Source organism: Lemur catta, chromosome 12 (genome assembly GCF_020740605.2).
Source record: "Lemur catta isolate mLemCat1 chromosome 12, mLemCat1.pri, whole genome shotgun sequence".
Lineage (NCBI taxonomy): Eukaryota > Metazoa > Chordata > Mammalia > Primates > Lemuridae > Lemur > Lemur catta.
In genome coordinates this window covers 21,970,432-21,985,804 of record NC_059139.1, presented here as the reverse complement: position 1 = coordinate 21,985,804, position 15,373 = coordinate 21,970,432, and the positions used below count along the sequence as shown (strand labels likewise).

At 39.9% G+C, this 15,373-nt stretch overlaps 1 protein-coding gene across 6 annotated transcripts in view; it reads right to left on the bottom strand.

Moving 5' to 3' along the window:
• RAI14 (retinoic acid induced 14) overlaps positions 1 to 15,373 on the bottom strand; it is a 125,399-nt gene that overhangs the window by 24,270 nt on the left and 85,756 nt on the right. For 5 of the 6 annotated variants that reach the window (XM_045565814.1, XM_045565816.1, XM_045565813.1 and 2 more), the window contains one exon: positions 2,396 to 2,484. In XM_045565814.1, coding sequence (XP_045421770.1) covers positions 2,396 to 2,484 — 89 coding nt within the window. Of the gene's footprint in view, positions 1 to 2,395; positions 2,485 to 12,782; positions 12,799 to 15,373 lie in introns of those variants that run through there. The other variant, XM_045565819.1, reaches the window with a different exon arrangement.

The window sequence follows — 15,373 nt, the reverse complement described above, 5'->3', positions numbered from 1 at the left end:
GCTGCCCCCCCCATCATTTATACCACTGTTTCTAAGGACAAACACATTCTAAGTTTTAAACAAATGCCTTACAAATGAATTTTTGGAACACATCTTGATTGTAAGTTGGAGACTGTTTATGTCGCGTATGCAATGCATTAACTTTTGTCTATGCTGTGGACAAAAGCTTTTCTGCATAAATAGCACCCATACGAAAAAGGCACAGTCCTCCAAAGACAAGAAAGTAGGGAGATTTAAACTTGTCATAAGTAACAGGCTTCCATTTCACTTCAAGTGTTCTAGTCGTATCTGGAAGTGGATGCTGGGTTTCTACAAAAGTATAAAAGAATAAAAGTTCTTTTATTCCCTGGCCGTGTGATATGTTTTCCTAAGCAGTAGTACAAAAGTATTTTTCACTTAAAATAGCCTCAAAAACTGAATGACACATCATTCCCTGGACACTATTACAGTGAAGTAAGATGTCTCTCATTGCTAACATTAAAACAAAATTCTCTTTCCAAATGCAAAATTTTCTGGAGAGAATATATTATATTAGTGACAGAATCCTCCTATAAGGAGACAATGCATAAGTCTGGCTCTCATACAGTTATGGATCTGTCTGGAATATCAGGAAGCAATTTCCCTATAGACAAATAACAAGGGCAACCCTAATTCAAGTGCATTCCAGGAGAACTTTGCCTGCAAATAAAATACCAGTGGTACTTATAAATCAAGAGTCTTGGACTATCTCATGTAGTCTAAGAATCCAATTGCTGAAGGCAGGATGGCCCAGCTGCCCCAGCCACAGGACGCCTTCCCCTAAAACTAACTCAAACTGTGACCATTTAGTTAATTCTTAAGACTGCTGGAGAAAACAGGGAATAATTAACTAATATAATAGAAAATACTTGTCAAGTACATGTGAAAAATTTTAAAATCAGTGAAGTCATGGATATGAAGATAAGGCTAACAAATACTAAAAGGCCAAAGTCTGAGAAATCATAATTTCAGATAATAATAGAGAAACATTTAAAAATAAAGGTAATTAAATGATACTCAACTAGATAAGAAAGTTTAAAAGTTTTTTTAATTAGAGTTTTAAAATGCAGAATATATTTAAACAATAAAAGCATAAATTTATTTGGTCCTTATTTACAATTTTAACTATATTTAAACAACATTATTCTTACAAACCTTCATGTTCACATCAAGTTTTTATCACTGAAGCACAAGTCCATTCACTTTGTTATATTTCCAGGACAGATAAAATATTAATAAGATTGTAAAAGATTTATTTATAACAACCATTCTTACTATTAAATAGTTTCATGATAACAAAAAAGATTATTTGGTCTTTTTCAATCATCTAGTAATGCTTCTACTTAATTCCATTGCATATTCCAGGCATCCAAAAAAAAAAAGTCTAGGAGTCAATTTTACTGTTTGCCCAGGAGAATTGTTTTCTAAAGAACTGCCAATTTGTACATCAATGAAGAAGAGCAAACAAGCAATGAAAGGTGTCAGACAAATAAGATGAGTCCAGTTCTGAGATGGCCCACTGAGCTTAGGAGCTGACTTTCCCATCCGCTTGCGAGCTGCCTGCGGTGCTAGTTGGCAAACCAGCAATTAAGGGATAGGGGAAAACCCCAAAATCCAAAAACCTGTCATGATCTTCTGCAAGTCTTTGGATTTTCTTTTTCTGATTTGTAAAATGAGAGCAGGTGACATGGTGATTGTCAGACCTTTTTTATTTTTTTTTTTAAAAAGATGTGAAACCTTCAAAAGCCCAGTGTGTAAAAGAAAACAAAGGTGATCTGGCTGAAGAAGCAATAATCATGGTAATATGGTAGAAAAATGCAGTGAGCACTTGTGTGTGCCTGGCACTGCTGTGGCACCCACACTGACCATCTCACGTAAGCTTCCAAGGCTACCTACAATGACATAATTACTGATGTTGTACTACACACCCAAGGCCTCACCTTCCGGCAATGCTAAGGGGAGAGAATGACGGGCAGCTGGTCCAGATGGAGATCACGGCTTTTGCCCACAAAACTAGCCCCTCTCAGCTAGTTGATGAAATTAGCTCCTGGATAACTCACCCCATTCATCACCTCACACTACGATTCATAAAACAAAAAGCAGGGAATATTGCTTGCTCCATACACATAATCTTAGAAAATCATATAAAAATGGGATATAAGAAGCATACAGTCTCTGTTGAGTAACCACATACAAGATGAAAACATAAAGGCACAAACAAATGATGAAACCATGTCACAGCCGAGTCATCGGAGGTGATTCTATTTTCTTCTTTGGCTTATCTGTAGACTCTCAATTTTCCACAATGAATTTATGCACCTTTGTGATACCTACTCTCGTGCTGACCTGCTAACTTAAGAGATTAAAAACCACATACCGGTAGTATCTTGGGCCGTCACATCCACACCATGTGTAACCATGACCCTCAGGCATTCCACCTGTCCTTTTGCAGCAGCCAGATGAAAACTGGAAAGAGAGGTAAACACAATATCCTTAAGACTTCCACCCCTTAGTGTTCATCTTGACAAAGGTTTTGCCCCTTCATGTACACATTCTCACTGGAGCTCCACAACCACCCAATGACTAGGCATTACGATCAACCTCATTTTAAAGAAGAGGAAACAGAGGCTCAGTATGTTCTGATACTTTGCTCATTGACACCTTTTATTAAGTGATAGAGTGGAAGCTTGATCTTATGTCTTCCAGCCCAAAGACCAGGCTTGAAAAAAGTAAGACTCAACTATATATTTATCTTTTATAAAACAAGTCCGAGAGTCCCAACTAGATGCAATTTCTAGGTAATAAGTCTTCATCAGCTTTTTTCCCTGTTGTCTAGTGCTTTCATCAAAGCCATCATTTTAAAGTAATATACTTTACAAAAAGAAACTTGTCGGAGTCAAACAGTGGTCAAGGTTCTTGAACATCATCAATGCCAAATCCGCTGTTATGTTGTAGTTGAATAACAATAGTTGCATGCGACATTTGTTAAGTGTCTAAAGTATGTCAAGCATCTTACTACACACTTTTAAACGTTATCTCTTTTCATTCCCATAACAGCTTTTTAAGGCGAGTCCTATTATATTTCCATTAGATAGCACATATCAACACTCTGGTGCAAACAGCATTAGAACTCAGCAACGCTTGGAAGTACAAACCACGTACAACATGTTTAGATTGGCTGTTGAAAGAAGCGGTAACATCCAAATGCCACACCAAACATCCCTGCAGGTCCCCGGCTGAATGCACTTCTGCAGGCAGAAAGATGCACAGCACAATTCCATTGGGCAGTCAGGCCCAGAGGCTGAGATGGCTGCAAACTTTGGGAAGGTCTCCCCTCCTCTCAGTCTCCTTCCCACAGAGAGAGGTTCATGAGCCTTAAAGTTCTTCTCCTGACTCAGTGTTGTTTTACGGAGTTGCCCTCAGTATACTTCCTATGTAACACCTTAGCGTCTGTAGCTCCGAATTAATGCTCAGGCAATATTTTCTCACAGGGTAGGATCTGTCACTGGAGCCCAGGGTCACACCCAACTGGCACATCCAAGAGCTAATATTTGAACCCAAATTGGTCTGACTCCAGACCTCTGCTCTTAATAACCAGGTGAAGTGAAGAGGACAAATCATCAAACAGGAATATTTTAGTTCTAGTTGCAAACCAGCCACAACACAACTATCTGTGTATTTTTAGGAAGTCAGTTTAACCTCTCTATGCCTAAATTTTCCTCCACTGTAAAGTGTGCAGATGGAGTCAAATAATTTCTAATGTTTCTTCTGGCTCTAACACTCTATTATTTTAGCCTATGTGGCTCTGATCACACCATCTATTTCTGTATTTGTATGAAATCTGTATGTAATGTCTGTTTACAGTCAAAATCCACCTTGTAGGTGATTTCACATTATAGTAAAATTTTGATCATATGGAATGACTTGGGAATGTGGTGACGTGTTTAAATGGAATTCCTCATTCAATATTCCTTAACCAAAAGAACCTCCTTTTAAGGCAGTAACATGATGCCTGTTTTCCAGCATTGTTGGTATAGCTTAATTTCACTATAAAATTCACCTTTAAACAGTAAATCTTTTATTAATCTTGCTGGAAGATTTCTAAATGTTTGCCAGCTTTAGTAACATTATTTGTAACATAATTCATTGGTCTTGTGGATATGTAGTCACCACTAAGAGCCTCAATTACTGAACTGTACTTTTAGGGACACTAATCAAAATGCCCCTGAATTATTAAGACCTAAAATTGATTAGTATTTATCTTCCTAATGTCTATGCGTTTATTTCTAAGCTATGCAATCTATGTCCTATGACAAGAGGAGAACTAAATCAAAAGTATCTAAACAAGAGGGTAGCCATATCCCACTCTAAAGACAAAAGTATCAGGAATAGTACACACACATGCTCTATTGATTGATTATATCTATATTTTACTTTCCATTGAAGTATACATGTGTAAAAAAACTACACATATCATAACTGTATAGCTCGCTAAATTTTCACAAATGAAACATTTTACCTTCATACTAATCAAGAAACACTCTGAAGCTCTCCATGTGCCCTTTATAGTTACTGACCTCTTCCCCATGTGATATTTATATTTTTTCTACTCTGAGGCTTCTTGGATTACTTGTGGATTGCATACTATATTTATAGGTGGTTGAAACTGCAAACACATCTGACGGTGAAGCATTATGGCAGGCCACTACTGTCTGTTGGTAAATGTAGACTGATCAATGGGACATGATAGTCTATAAATGATTTGGGAATTGCAGGGTTTCAGGATCATTACTTGGAAGGTCAATGATCATTACAAGGCAGGAGAAGTGAAGTGTTTGGAAGTTGGGATCAATTTCCAATCCCACAATAGAATTGTTTTTAGATATTGCTTTTTAAAAAGAAACCCCTGATACCAACCTAAATTGATATCTTTGATGACTATAACACATTTTATTGAGGGACTAGTTGATTAAGATTTCATTGCATATGTTTTAATAAATTGTGTGTGAAAGAGAGAGAGAGAGAGATTTTGTTTTGTTCTGCCTCTCCCATTAAGAGTGTAGATCAGGAAGTGACTTTTCCTCTATTCTGGGGACTTTCCAACTATCCTCTTGCAGAACTAAATAGAATAATGACAGTCTTTTCCCAATTGTAATTTTCTCCTCATATATCTTACTTAAAGCTTCAGCACTTGCTGCTCTTTCAGATAAAATTAACAAAGTACAAACAAATATATATAATTAGAAACAGCTCGCTTATATAAGGGCAGATATTCATGCTTATGATTTTACACTGCATGCTTCTAGCATCATCATACTCTTAGCTAATAAAACCACTTAGTTCATATGATTCAATTAAACACATCATTATTTTAAGGTGTTTCTCCAACAGGACTCTCATTTCCAGGTGTTTGTTGTGTTCTGATGTCACACAAAAGCTGCTGCTCTACTTTCTAAGACACACAGGCACAGGGATGAGCCTGAAAAGCAGGAAAGGGAAAGGAGGATCATTTTAGCTGTACGTTTCTGGTTCATTTCTCCAGACAGACAAGGAGCTCCACTATGTATCTCACAGAGCATGCAATTCCAGAAGGTGGGAGCAAAGGCAAGAAACAGTACATGAGTCTGGCCTTGGGGGGACAGTCACTAATGCTGTGGGTTCTCTTTGCCCCCCAGGTCTGTCCTGTGCTTTTATCCCCGGGGGGACTGTGGCCCGGAAAGCAGTTCTCTAAGAGACTACATCCCATGGGCTGCCTTGTCCTTTAGCTTCTGGTTGGTTTGACCAATGGAAGGTGCTTACAAGAGACAGGAGGAAATACGCAAAGAGTTCAGGGCACCATCACCTCCGTTGCCTCCCTGCCAGGCCACACGTGAGCAGTGGCTGCTTTCCTCCAGGAAGACCACAGCTCTGCAGGCCTGCTCTCCCAAAGCTGCAGCTGCAGCTGGCTCCGGGTTTTAGTGACTGCTCTCCCTCCTTGCCGCTTCACGTCAAGAGTAGAAACAGATTACGGCTGCTGCCAGTCCAGGGCTGCGTTCCCAACTTTGCTGGTTTCCCTTAACCTGGCCACACGTCTGTAAATAGTTTCTTTCTCAAACTCTCATCAACTATCCTAGTTGAGGGTGCTACTTATTTCCTGCTGGGCCCTTGAATGACACCAGGGTTGGATATTTTGTGTGTGATCATTCACAGGATGGTCTGTTAGGTTCCAGTGGGTATCATTTGATGAAATATTTGTAATGGCAAATGCAGGCTTAAAAAAATGTTTCAATTGTCACAAAATTGGGTTGCTTCTTTAAGATATTTGGGCATTTTTGCTAAAATGCTTTAAGGGCACAATATATAATTATATGGGACATGATAAGCGACTTCAAAAAAGTTTTCTAATATGGTCTTGGCCGATGTAGAGACCACTGTAAAGGGTTCAAGAACATACCTTTCCAAAGATAAGAAAAACAACCAACTTAAATGAGAACCAGCACACAGTCTAGAATGCTCCACTATGCACTAAAATGATAAAATTCAAATTTTATAATGTGAATTTGGTTTCGAGAGAATAACCAACACCCCATCCACAACACACATGAGCACACACACACACGTGGACACACAAACAACAAAAACAAAATTAAAAAACAAACAAGCAAATCTCACAAACAGCTTACCAACCTAACTGTCCCTGCAATCTGTAAATCATAATCAAGGCTCTCAGAAAATATAAAATTGTATCGGCTCTTGAACCCTCCCATAATGCTGAGGTTTGATTCATTCTACTTACTTCAGACTCTAATGGAGTTACTTAATTTATCAGAATTGCTGACATACTGTTCACTAAAGTACATTGCTAGAAATTGGGAAATTCTTTGTAAGTTCTATGGGCATATTCTGTGGAATAACAAGAGCTCTTCAGTAATGAATGAGAAGTAAAAAAAAAAAGACTTACTAAAATCTTCTATGCTATATACTATGTATGTTATATATATAGTACTCTACAGTATACATATATATATTCTACTATTTCAAAATCTTCAGGCTATATTTAGAAAAAAATTAAAAATAAGATGGAACAGCTATCAAGACATACTTATTTTGATATCTGTTGATCACTCTGATCAACTCCTTATTCTACCTTTTACCTAATATAGTAATATATCATTGCCACAGAATTTTAGTCAGAAAATCATTTTACTACTAAGTTTGGAACATAGTGTCTAACCCGAAAGAGTTTGCTACCTCAGTTACCACATAAAAGAAACCAAAATGGTCAGTGTACTGGTTTAGCTTTGTCTTGTTTTTATGAAGGGTGCTCAGATGCAGAAGAAATAGGCACAAATTAGACAATGAAATGACTTTGTCAGCAACTCCCTAACAGCCCATATCCTCTATATTACAGGAGTGCTTGTATGTTCCGTCTACATATCTTACACTTGAACAACCAATTACTAATAAAAAGAGCTGGATCATTTTGTTAATTCCCCTCAGAGAGAAAACTGCTGGAAGTGGGAGCCCTACTTCCTTTCTCTCTCATTCTCCTGCTCTATGTCTACAAGTTTCTATTAGCCAAGAGTGGAGTAAATACCATTGTACAAAAGGACAGGGTGGGAAAATTACACTGTTGTTATTTCTTTTGTGTGTTTAATTTGGATATCCAGTCATCTTAAGGTTTTAACCTCAGGAAATCTGATCCTTATTCCTAACATCCATGATTTTGAAAAATTAAAGCTTCCAACACTATACAGCTTTATTAAAGCTCAGAGGAGGGACAAAAACACGTAGTCAGATGAGAAAGTATAACAAGAAGCATGTTATTATGGAGGTAATACAAATAACCATTAAGGGCTCAGACCAACTGGGTTAGAATCTGTACTTTGTCACTTCTTCATCTCCGTATCGCAGTTTCCACATCAGTAAAATGGGCTATGAAGGAATAAATGAATTATGTGTAAAAGTACTTAGCATAAAGTAAACACTCAAAAAATGCTATCAGGTTGGTGTGGTGGCTCACGCATGTGATCCTAGCACTCCAGGAGGCCGAGGCAAGAGGATGGCTTGAGGCCAGGAGTTGGAGACCAGCCTGAGCAACAGTGAGCCCCAGAGCCCCATCTCTACATGAAAACAGAAAAATTTGTAGGGTATGGCATATGCCTGTAGTCCCAGCTACTCAGGAAGCTGAGGCAGGAGGATTGATTGAGCCCAGGAGTCTGAGGTTGCAGTGAGCTATAATGATGCCACTGCATTCTAGCCTGGGAAACAGCATGAGACTCTGTCTCACAAAACAAAACCAAACAAAAACAAAACAATCAACTATTGTAGCCTCCCTGACACAAGGCAAGGCACAGAATCTGTGACATGTTGCTTAATAAAAGAATTGTCTCAATGTTTAGAAAGGACAGGGTAGCAGAAGTTAAATCAGAACCACCACTGCTAAGAAAATGAAGGGTGGGGCGAGGAAGGAGTAAAAGCTATGTGCATTTCCACTGAATGGAAACTTGGGAACAAAGTTGTACACAAGTCACAGGCTACAAAAACCCATCCAAGACCAGCCTTGTCTAAAGCTCACACTGCAGCTAACATTCTGGCACCTTTCATGCAAGCAATAATCCCCAAGGCAGGCTTTGGCAGCAGCAAGCCATTAACATTTAGCCTCGAATGTGAACCGGAAGCACAGCCAACTTTTAATAAGACACTCAAGTGGAAAGTTAGGTTTTGTTGGGTAGAAAAACATAACTTGTCAGTGATCAAACCTGGATTTGTAGAAGACAGGGAGTAGGTTTCCCTTCTCACACAGTGATTAATGAATGCAGGCACCCTCAGTGGTGGCAGTCCAGGCTGGGGCCACCCTGTCCAGATAGCAGGCAACATCTGTGGGGTCACCTCAGGCTTAGGAAGCACATGGCACCCCAGGCTAGCACATGACTAATTCAGAGCATGGTTGGTGCCCTCTGATGGCCTATGTCCTGGATAGCCAGCAACTCTCTCTGAATAAGGAGTTTGCAGATTGGGATGGGGCAGAGGGCAAGGCAACACGTTGACTAAAATTTACCCCCCCCCCAAAAACCCCTTTAAACACAGCATTCTTGATAATTCCAAGTTCACTGGAACTAACTCAAATATCGGATAGTATTGATATTTCTACAGTTGTATATTTTTATAAGTACTGCTACTTCTGTAGCTACTAAATACATTCATTCATTCACATATTTACTATGATACTAGAGTATCTATTGTGTAAGACACTGTTCTAAGCCTTGAGAAGCAGTGAGTAAAACAAAGTCCCTACCTTTATAAAGTTCTGCTTTTCGTAGGAAGACTAAAGAAAACCAGTGGTTTCAACTGGGGGTGATTTTGTACCACCCCCCACTCTGACATCCGGTAATGCCTGGAGACATATTTTATTGTGGGGGGTGGTATGTGGGGGCACAGGCAGGAGGAGAATTCTACCGGAAGTGTGGCCTAAAGGTTTCTCCTGTAAACTGTAACTGTAACCTAACTGGATGTAAACAGACTACAACCTCCCCGTGTACTAGTCACAGAGTTTCAGCCCATCCCAGGCAGCCAACTGTCCAGACTGTGCAAATGAGTCAAAAGCTGAATTGTAACCAATCTATCCATTTCTGTACCCCACTTCTGTTTGCTGTTCATCACTTTCCTTTTTCTGTCCATAAATCCTCTCGGACCAAGCAGAGTGGCTCTGAACCTATTCTGGTGGGGGAACTTCCTGATTCAAGAATTGTTCTTTGCTCACCCAAACTCTGCTAAATTTAATTTATCCTAAGTTTTTCTTCTAACACTGCTAACCATCCTACAATGCACAAGTCAACTCCCGACAACAAAGAATTACCTATTCAGTCCAAAATATCAGTAGTGCCCAGGTTGAGAAACTCTCTGATTAGCCATCAAAATCAATGTATACTGCTAAAATATAATTCTATAAAAACAAATAAAAGATCTTTTTTTAAAAAACCCAAGTGATCAGAATTTAATCTGAGTTATAATCCACACACCATAAAAATCACCACTTAAAAATGTACAATTTTGGTTTTAGCATACTCATAAAACTGGCAACCAACCTCATTATCCAACTCCAGAACATTTTCATCACCGTAAAAAAAAAAAAAAAAAAAAAAAATCTCCGTATCCATTAGCAGTCACTCCTCATTTCCCTGTCTCCCCAAGTCCCTGGCGATCACTAATCCACTTTCTGTCTCTATGTATTAACCTATTTGGACATTTCCTAAAGATGAGATCATACAATATGTAGTCCTTCGTGTCTGCCTTCTTTCATTTAGCATGTTTTCAAGGCTCATCCATGTTGTACTATGCATCAGTACTTTACACCTTCCTTGATAATATAATGTGGGATGGATATACCACATTTTATCTATTCATTGACCAATGGATATTTGGATCGTTTCTACTTTTGGTTATTATTACTGCTAAAACCTTTGTGTACAAGTGGTTGTGTGAACATATGTTTTCAATTCTAGTGGGTATAGACCTAGGACTGGAATTGTTAAGAGTCATAAACTGTTTTCTAAAACTGCTGCCATAAATGGTGCCACTTTGTATCTCCATCAACAACCCATGAGGGTTCCAGTTTCACTACATCCTAGCCAAGACTTGTTACTGTCTGGCAAATTTTAATTTAAGAGATGAGAATTTTAATTACAACCTAAAATGTCCAGAGGCAAAATATTTTAAGTCTGTCTTAATGAGCCCTTTGAGGTAGTTATTTCAGTTAATTATCACCTGAATGCTCCCTTAAAGGAATATAAAAGAGTCAATGCAAAACAAATGAGGAACATCCTTCAGCTTTATCTCCACTGGAAGCTTTTACTTCTAATTAAAAAGTGTGGCCTTTCCTGCTAAAGACAAAAAAAGTCATTCAAAAGCCTATAAAGCAATGTATTTTAGGAAATATTTTGTGTGCTTATTTGTTTATCTCTTCATTTAGATAGTCAAAGAATTCAGTGGAAGTGAATAAAAACCTTTTTGCCCACACATTAACCTCGGGCCCAATGACAGGGACAGCAGGGTGGCTGTCCAGATTCCAATGTACCTGCAGTGATGGCACTTCAGTAACCTAAGGCTTGGCTAATCGAAGAGTGGTCTGTGGATGAGGAGCATGATAGAAATGCAGGTTCTCAGGCCCCGGCCCAGACCTGCTGAATCAAAAGCTGCACTTACCAGCTCCCCAGCTGATTACAGTTTGAGAAGCACTAAAACCTCACGCCATCATTTTTGCCAAGGCACTCATTGTTTCAACGCTTTTTTGAAAACATAATCTCCTTAGCCACAAAAACAATCTTGTGGATATGTTCCACAAAAAAGGAATCTATGCTGTTTTACATTTCATTATAATGGGGAATGTTTAGCTTTGCTTATAAAACAGCTGGGGCCCTTTGAGAGTGATGTAACTAAAAGGCACAAATAAGCAGCCTGAAGATTTACATAAAATAAAATGACTTTGATCCCTTTGGTGCTTATTGATAGTTGGAATGTCTCCACTTTTGTCACCTGGAAAGATCCCAGAGGTTTCAGTGCTTAGGAGTTTTGTAGCTTTCTCTCTCTCTCTCTTTTTCTGTCCCCTGAAGAGAAAGTCAACTCACTGATGTCCCTAGCAGCCTCAAGCAGCAGCCGGGTGGCAGCCGGGGTGCAGGATGGCAGAAGCAGCAGAGACACGGTCATGGCACAGAGAAGCTGCAGGGCAGCTCAGGAGGCCCAGGGACCAGGGCTGGTCGGCTGCCTTGTTGCTGTATATCGTGGCTGCCCTAAGTAACTTCAGTTCCCTCACTTCTAAGCATGGTCAAGGCAATTAAATAACAACATCAACAACAATAGTAGCTTATCTATTGAAACACTGTGTACTAGGAGTGCCTTAAATTTTAACTCATTACATCCTTACAATAAGCCTCTGGGGGGCTGGGATAAACTATCACCCCCATTTTACAGAGGAGGAGACTGAGGCACAAAAGTTTACTAATTTGCCCTAAATCCCAGAACTATTATAAGAACTAGTGGGGCCTGGCTGGATTCTAACCTAGGCATTCCGTCTCCAGAGCTGGTTCTTCACCATTATGCTCGAAACGGCACCTTTTGTAATAAATCACTCTACACACTGTGACTCATTATATAACATAATTTACCGGTTGCACTGCTCTTTAAAAAACAAAGTTTAAACTAAAAACTGGAAGCATTTGGCAAAAACCAAACACAGGCTTCTCAGTGGGGCAGATTAGGGTTGCCAGTGCTCTCAAATAGACGGAGATATAATCCAAGCACTGCGGCGAACAGATTTCCTACCAAACCACTCAGCAAGTTGTGCAAACGTTCCCAAAATAAATACCTTGGGACAAGGCTGGGATATTTCTCAAGGCTCTTAACCCAAAGTGGACTTGAACTGTTGGTATTAAAAAGCGCCCACGAGTTACAGCCTGGAAAGTTCTTTCTATCTTTCAGAATAATAACAAACACAACTCTGGTTTCTGATTACCAGCTGAACACATATTGAAGGAAATACAGACTCACAGGCTACTTTTAGAAGACCTGAATTTTTCAGGCATGTTCATTCACGGAAAATTTCTCTCAAACCAAGCTCTTTCTTGCCTCCTTCACCACCTGGGCTCCCGATACCAACACAGCCGCTACCACGATGAGGTCTTCAGTTCCTTCCGTTGCCTCTGCAACCAGTTTGTACTCCCCCAAATCAAACAAGCCACCCACACTCACACACTCACATAAAGAAATGACCATAAACCAAACCCTACCAGAATTAGCCACAACTCAGAAGCCCAGAGTGTAAGAAGGTTCCAGAAGGATAACTGGTCTAACATCCTCATTTCACAGAGACACAAAGGCTCAGAGAAGTTAGGAAATGTGTCAAAAGTCAGGACTTGAACTCACTCCCCTGCCTGTAAGAGCAATTTCTCCCTAATATACCCACATCTTCCTTCCTTCCTTTTAAAAGCTTTCTTTTTCCAAGAAAGGAGTGACTGTGGTGAGAGATTCAGAAACACTCCATGGTACAAAACAGCTTCCCCATAACGCCGTGGGAGCCTCACATCCTGACCACCTAAAATCGCTTACATTTTTATTGTACTCCTTTTATACGATATCTTTCTGAAGAGAAAAAAATATATATTTTTAAAAATCAGGAACATTAAACATTTAGAAGAATTAAGATTTAATGTAGCCCTTCCTATAGCCTACAAGGCTCTCCCTGAGATGTCCCGCACCCTCGCTGGCTACCTTCCAGCACTCTCCCTGTTCAGGGGGCCCCTGGCCTTTCTTCACATCGAGCACCCTCCCGCCTCAGGGACTTTGCCTCGCTGTTCCCTCCACCAAGAGAGCTATTCCTCCAGAAGCACCCAGCTGGCTCATCCACTTAGGCATCTTCTCAGAGACACCTTCCTTCCCCAGGCTTACTCACAGTGGCCACTTCCTTCTTTATTTTCTTGGATGTACCTGACATTACATTAAAGAGGTTTGTGCCCCCTTCGGCTGTGCATTCCTTGAGGGCAGAGACTTTGTCTTGTTTATTGCAATCTTTCTAGCACATGGAAGTGATTACTTTTTTTTTAGGTAAAGTAAATCTTTAGATTTGAATGATTTTTTTTGAGTTTCCTCATGTGAAGGCACACCTATATATTGGCATAACCGTACCTTTTTCTCAGGTTATAATGTATATTCTTAGGAAAGAAGCTGGGTCCTTTACCTTATGTTATGATAAGCTCAATTTTCCTTCCCAGCAGTGTCCTGCAGTGGTTCTCAAAGCATGACCCCCAGGCTAGCAGGGTCAGCATCCTTTGGGAACTTGTTAGAAATGCAAAATTTCAGGATCCTACCCAGGGTAGAGCCCACCAAGTTCCCCCACCCCCAAGGTAACTCTGACACACATTCAAATTTTAGGACCATTAATAATAATAAAAAATAGAAAAAAGTGTGAACTAAAAAGCCATGAGTCTTTGGGCTCAACTCTGCCATTCCAAAGCTATGGGATGATAAAATCACTCAAATTCACTGGCCTCAGTTTACTCATCTGGTCTATATGATCACTAAAGCTTTTTTCACCTCTGTAAGTCTAGGATTCCAATCCAGCAGACCAAGTGTTCCATGGCACTTATTTGCTGCAACATCTAAATTCCAGGTCACTGAGCTCAAATGTGGCTTAGCCCACATGGAATATTTCAGTGAGCCAATCCCAACAACAGGATTAAAAGGTCTGGATTCTGATTTCAGATTATAATCAGAGGGTATGGAAGGTAGTACTATCTAATAGCTTCTGGTTATAAAAGTCTTGAAAAACTAAATTCAACTCTGCCGGTGGGGATTAACCCTATCGGCCCAGAGAGAAACCTGCCAGCAGAGAAGTGCTGCTGCCGCCTGCCTTTCAGCAATTTCAAAAGCAGCTTCCATAGCAACTCTGATCAATGCTTCCATTAGAAACTGATGTCGCAGAAAGTTCTAGAAATGGAAACATTTGTTGCCTTTCCCTGCTTAAAAAGGTAGAATAAATGATGACTGGCATAAAAAGAAAAGACCATAAAAATAGGATTACTGTTTTTTAAGTGCCCACGATGTGCCAATTAATAGAATCAGCAGTACTTTTTCTGGGGACAGAAGGGAGGAGACACTGAGATGAAAGATCACATGCTCAGAGCTAGGAAAGCCCGTGACACTTGACCAGAACATTAGCTCTTTTTCTTCAGAATTGTTTGGTTTCATAAATGTGATGTGCAGACAGTACTTGAGCATTATGAAATCTTCACCAGGGCAAATGACTGGCATGTTGCATTCACTGGTACCTCCAGACTCTAGTACCCAGAACAGGTGATTTGTACTAACTCTAGAACCTCTCTGATCCACACTTTCCTCTTCATAAATTTACTTATGGGTGATTGAGAGTATCATATGAGAAATACCTGAGAGAAACGAACAAGATCTTTAAAACGGGTGAAAGAATGAACTATTAATATTATTAACTATCAATATTGAATGTTGGGGTACTCGGTATTAACATAATTAATAAGACACAATTCCTTTCTTATTAATTAGGAAAGATTGGGCTCTAACCATGATAATTTGATAACAGAAATAAGACAGGTATGTAGGTAACCAAGACCCAGCAAATCCTAGGTGATTTAAGAGAGGCAGTGGCAAGAGAGCTCACCCGCTTTGAAAATGAGAAAAGGCTTCCCGGCAGAAATGGCAGATTGGGCCTTGAACGATACAGCAGACTTGGTGGGATGGGTGGTGGCATCTTGGAGGGCAGGGACCGAGGTGCAGAGTGCAGGAGTGTCCCTAGGGGACAGGCACGCGCTGGTGAGCTTACCTGCCTCGGCCCCTGCACTGCCTGGTT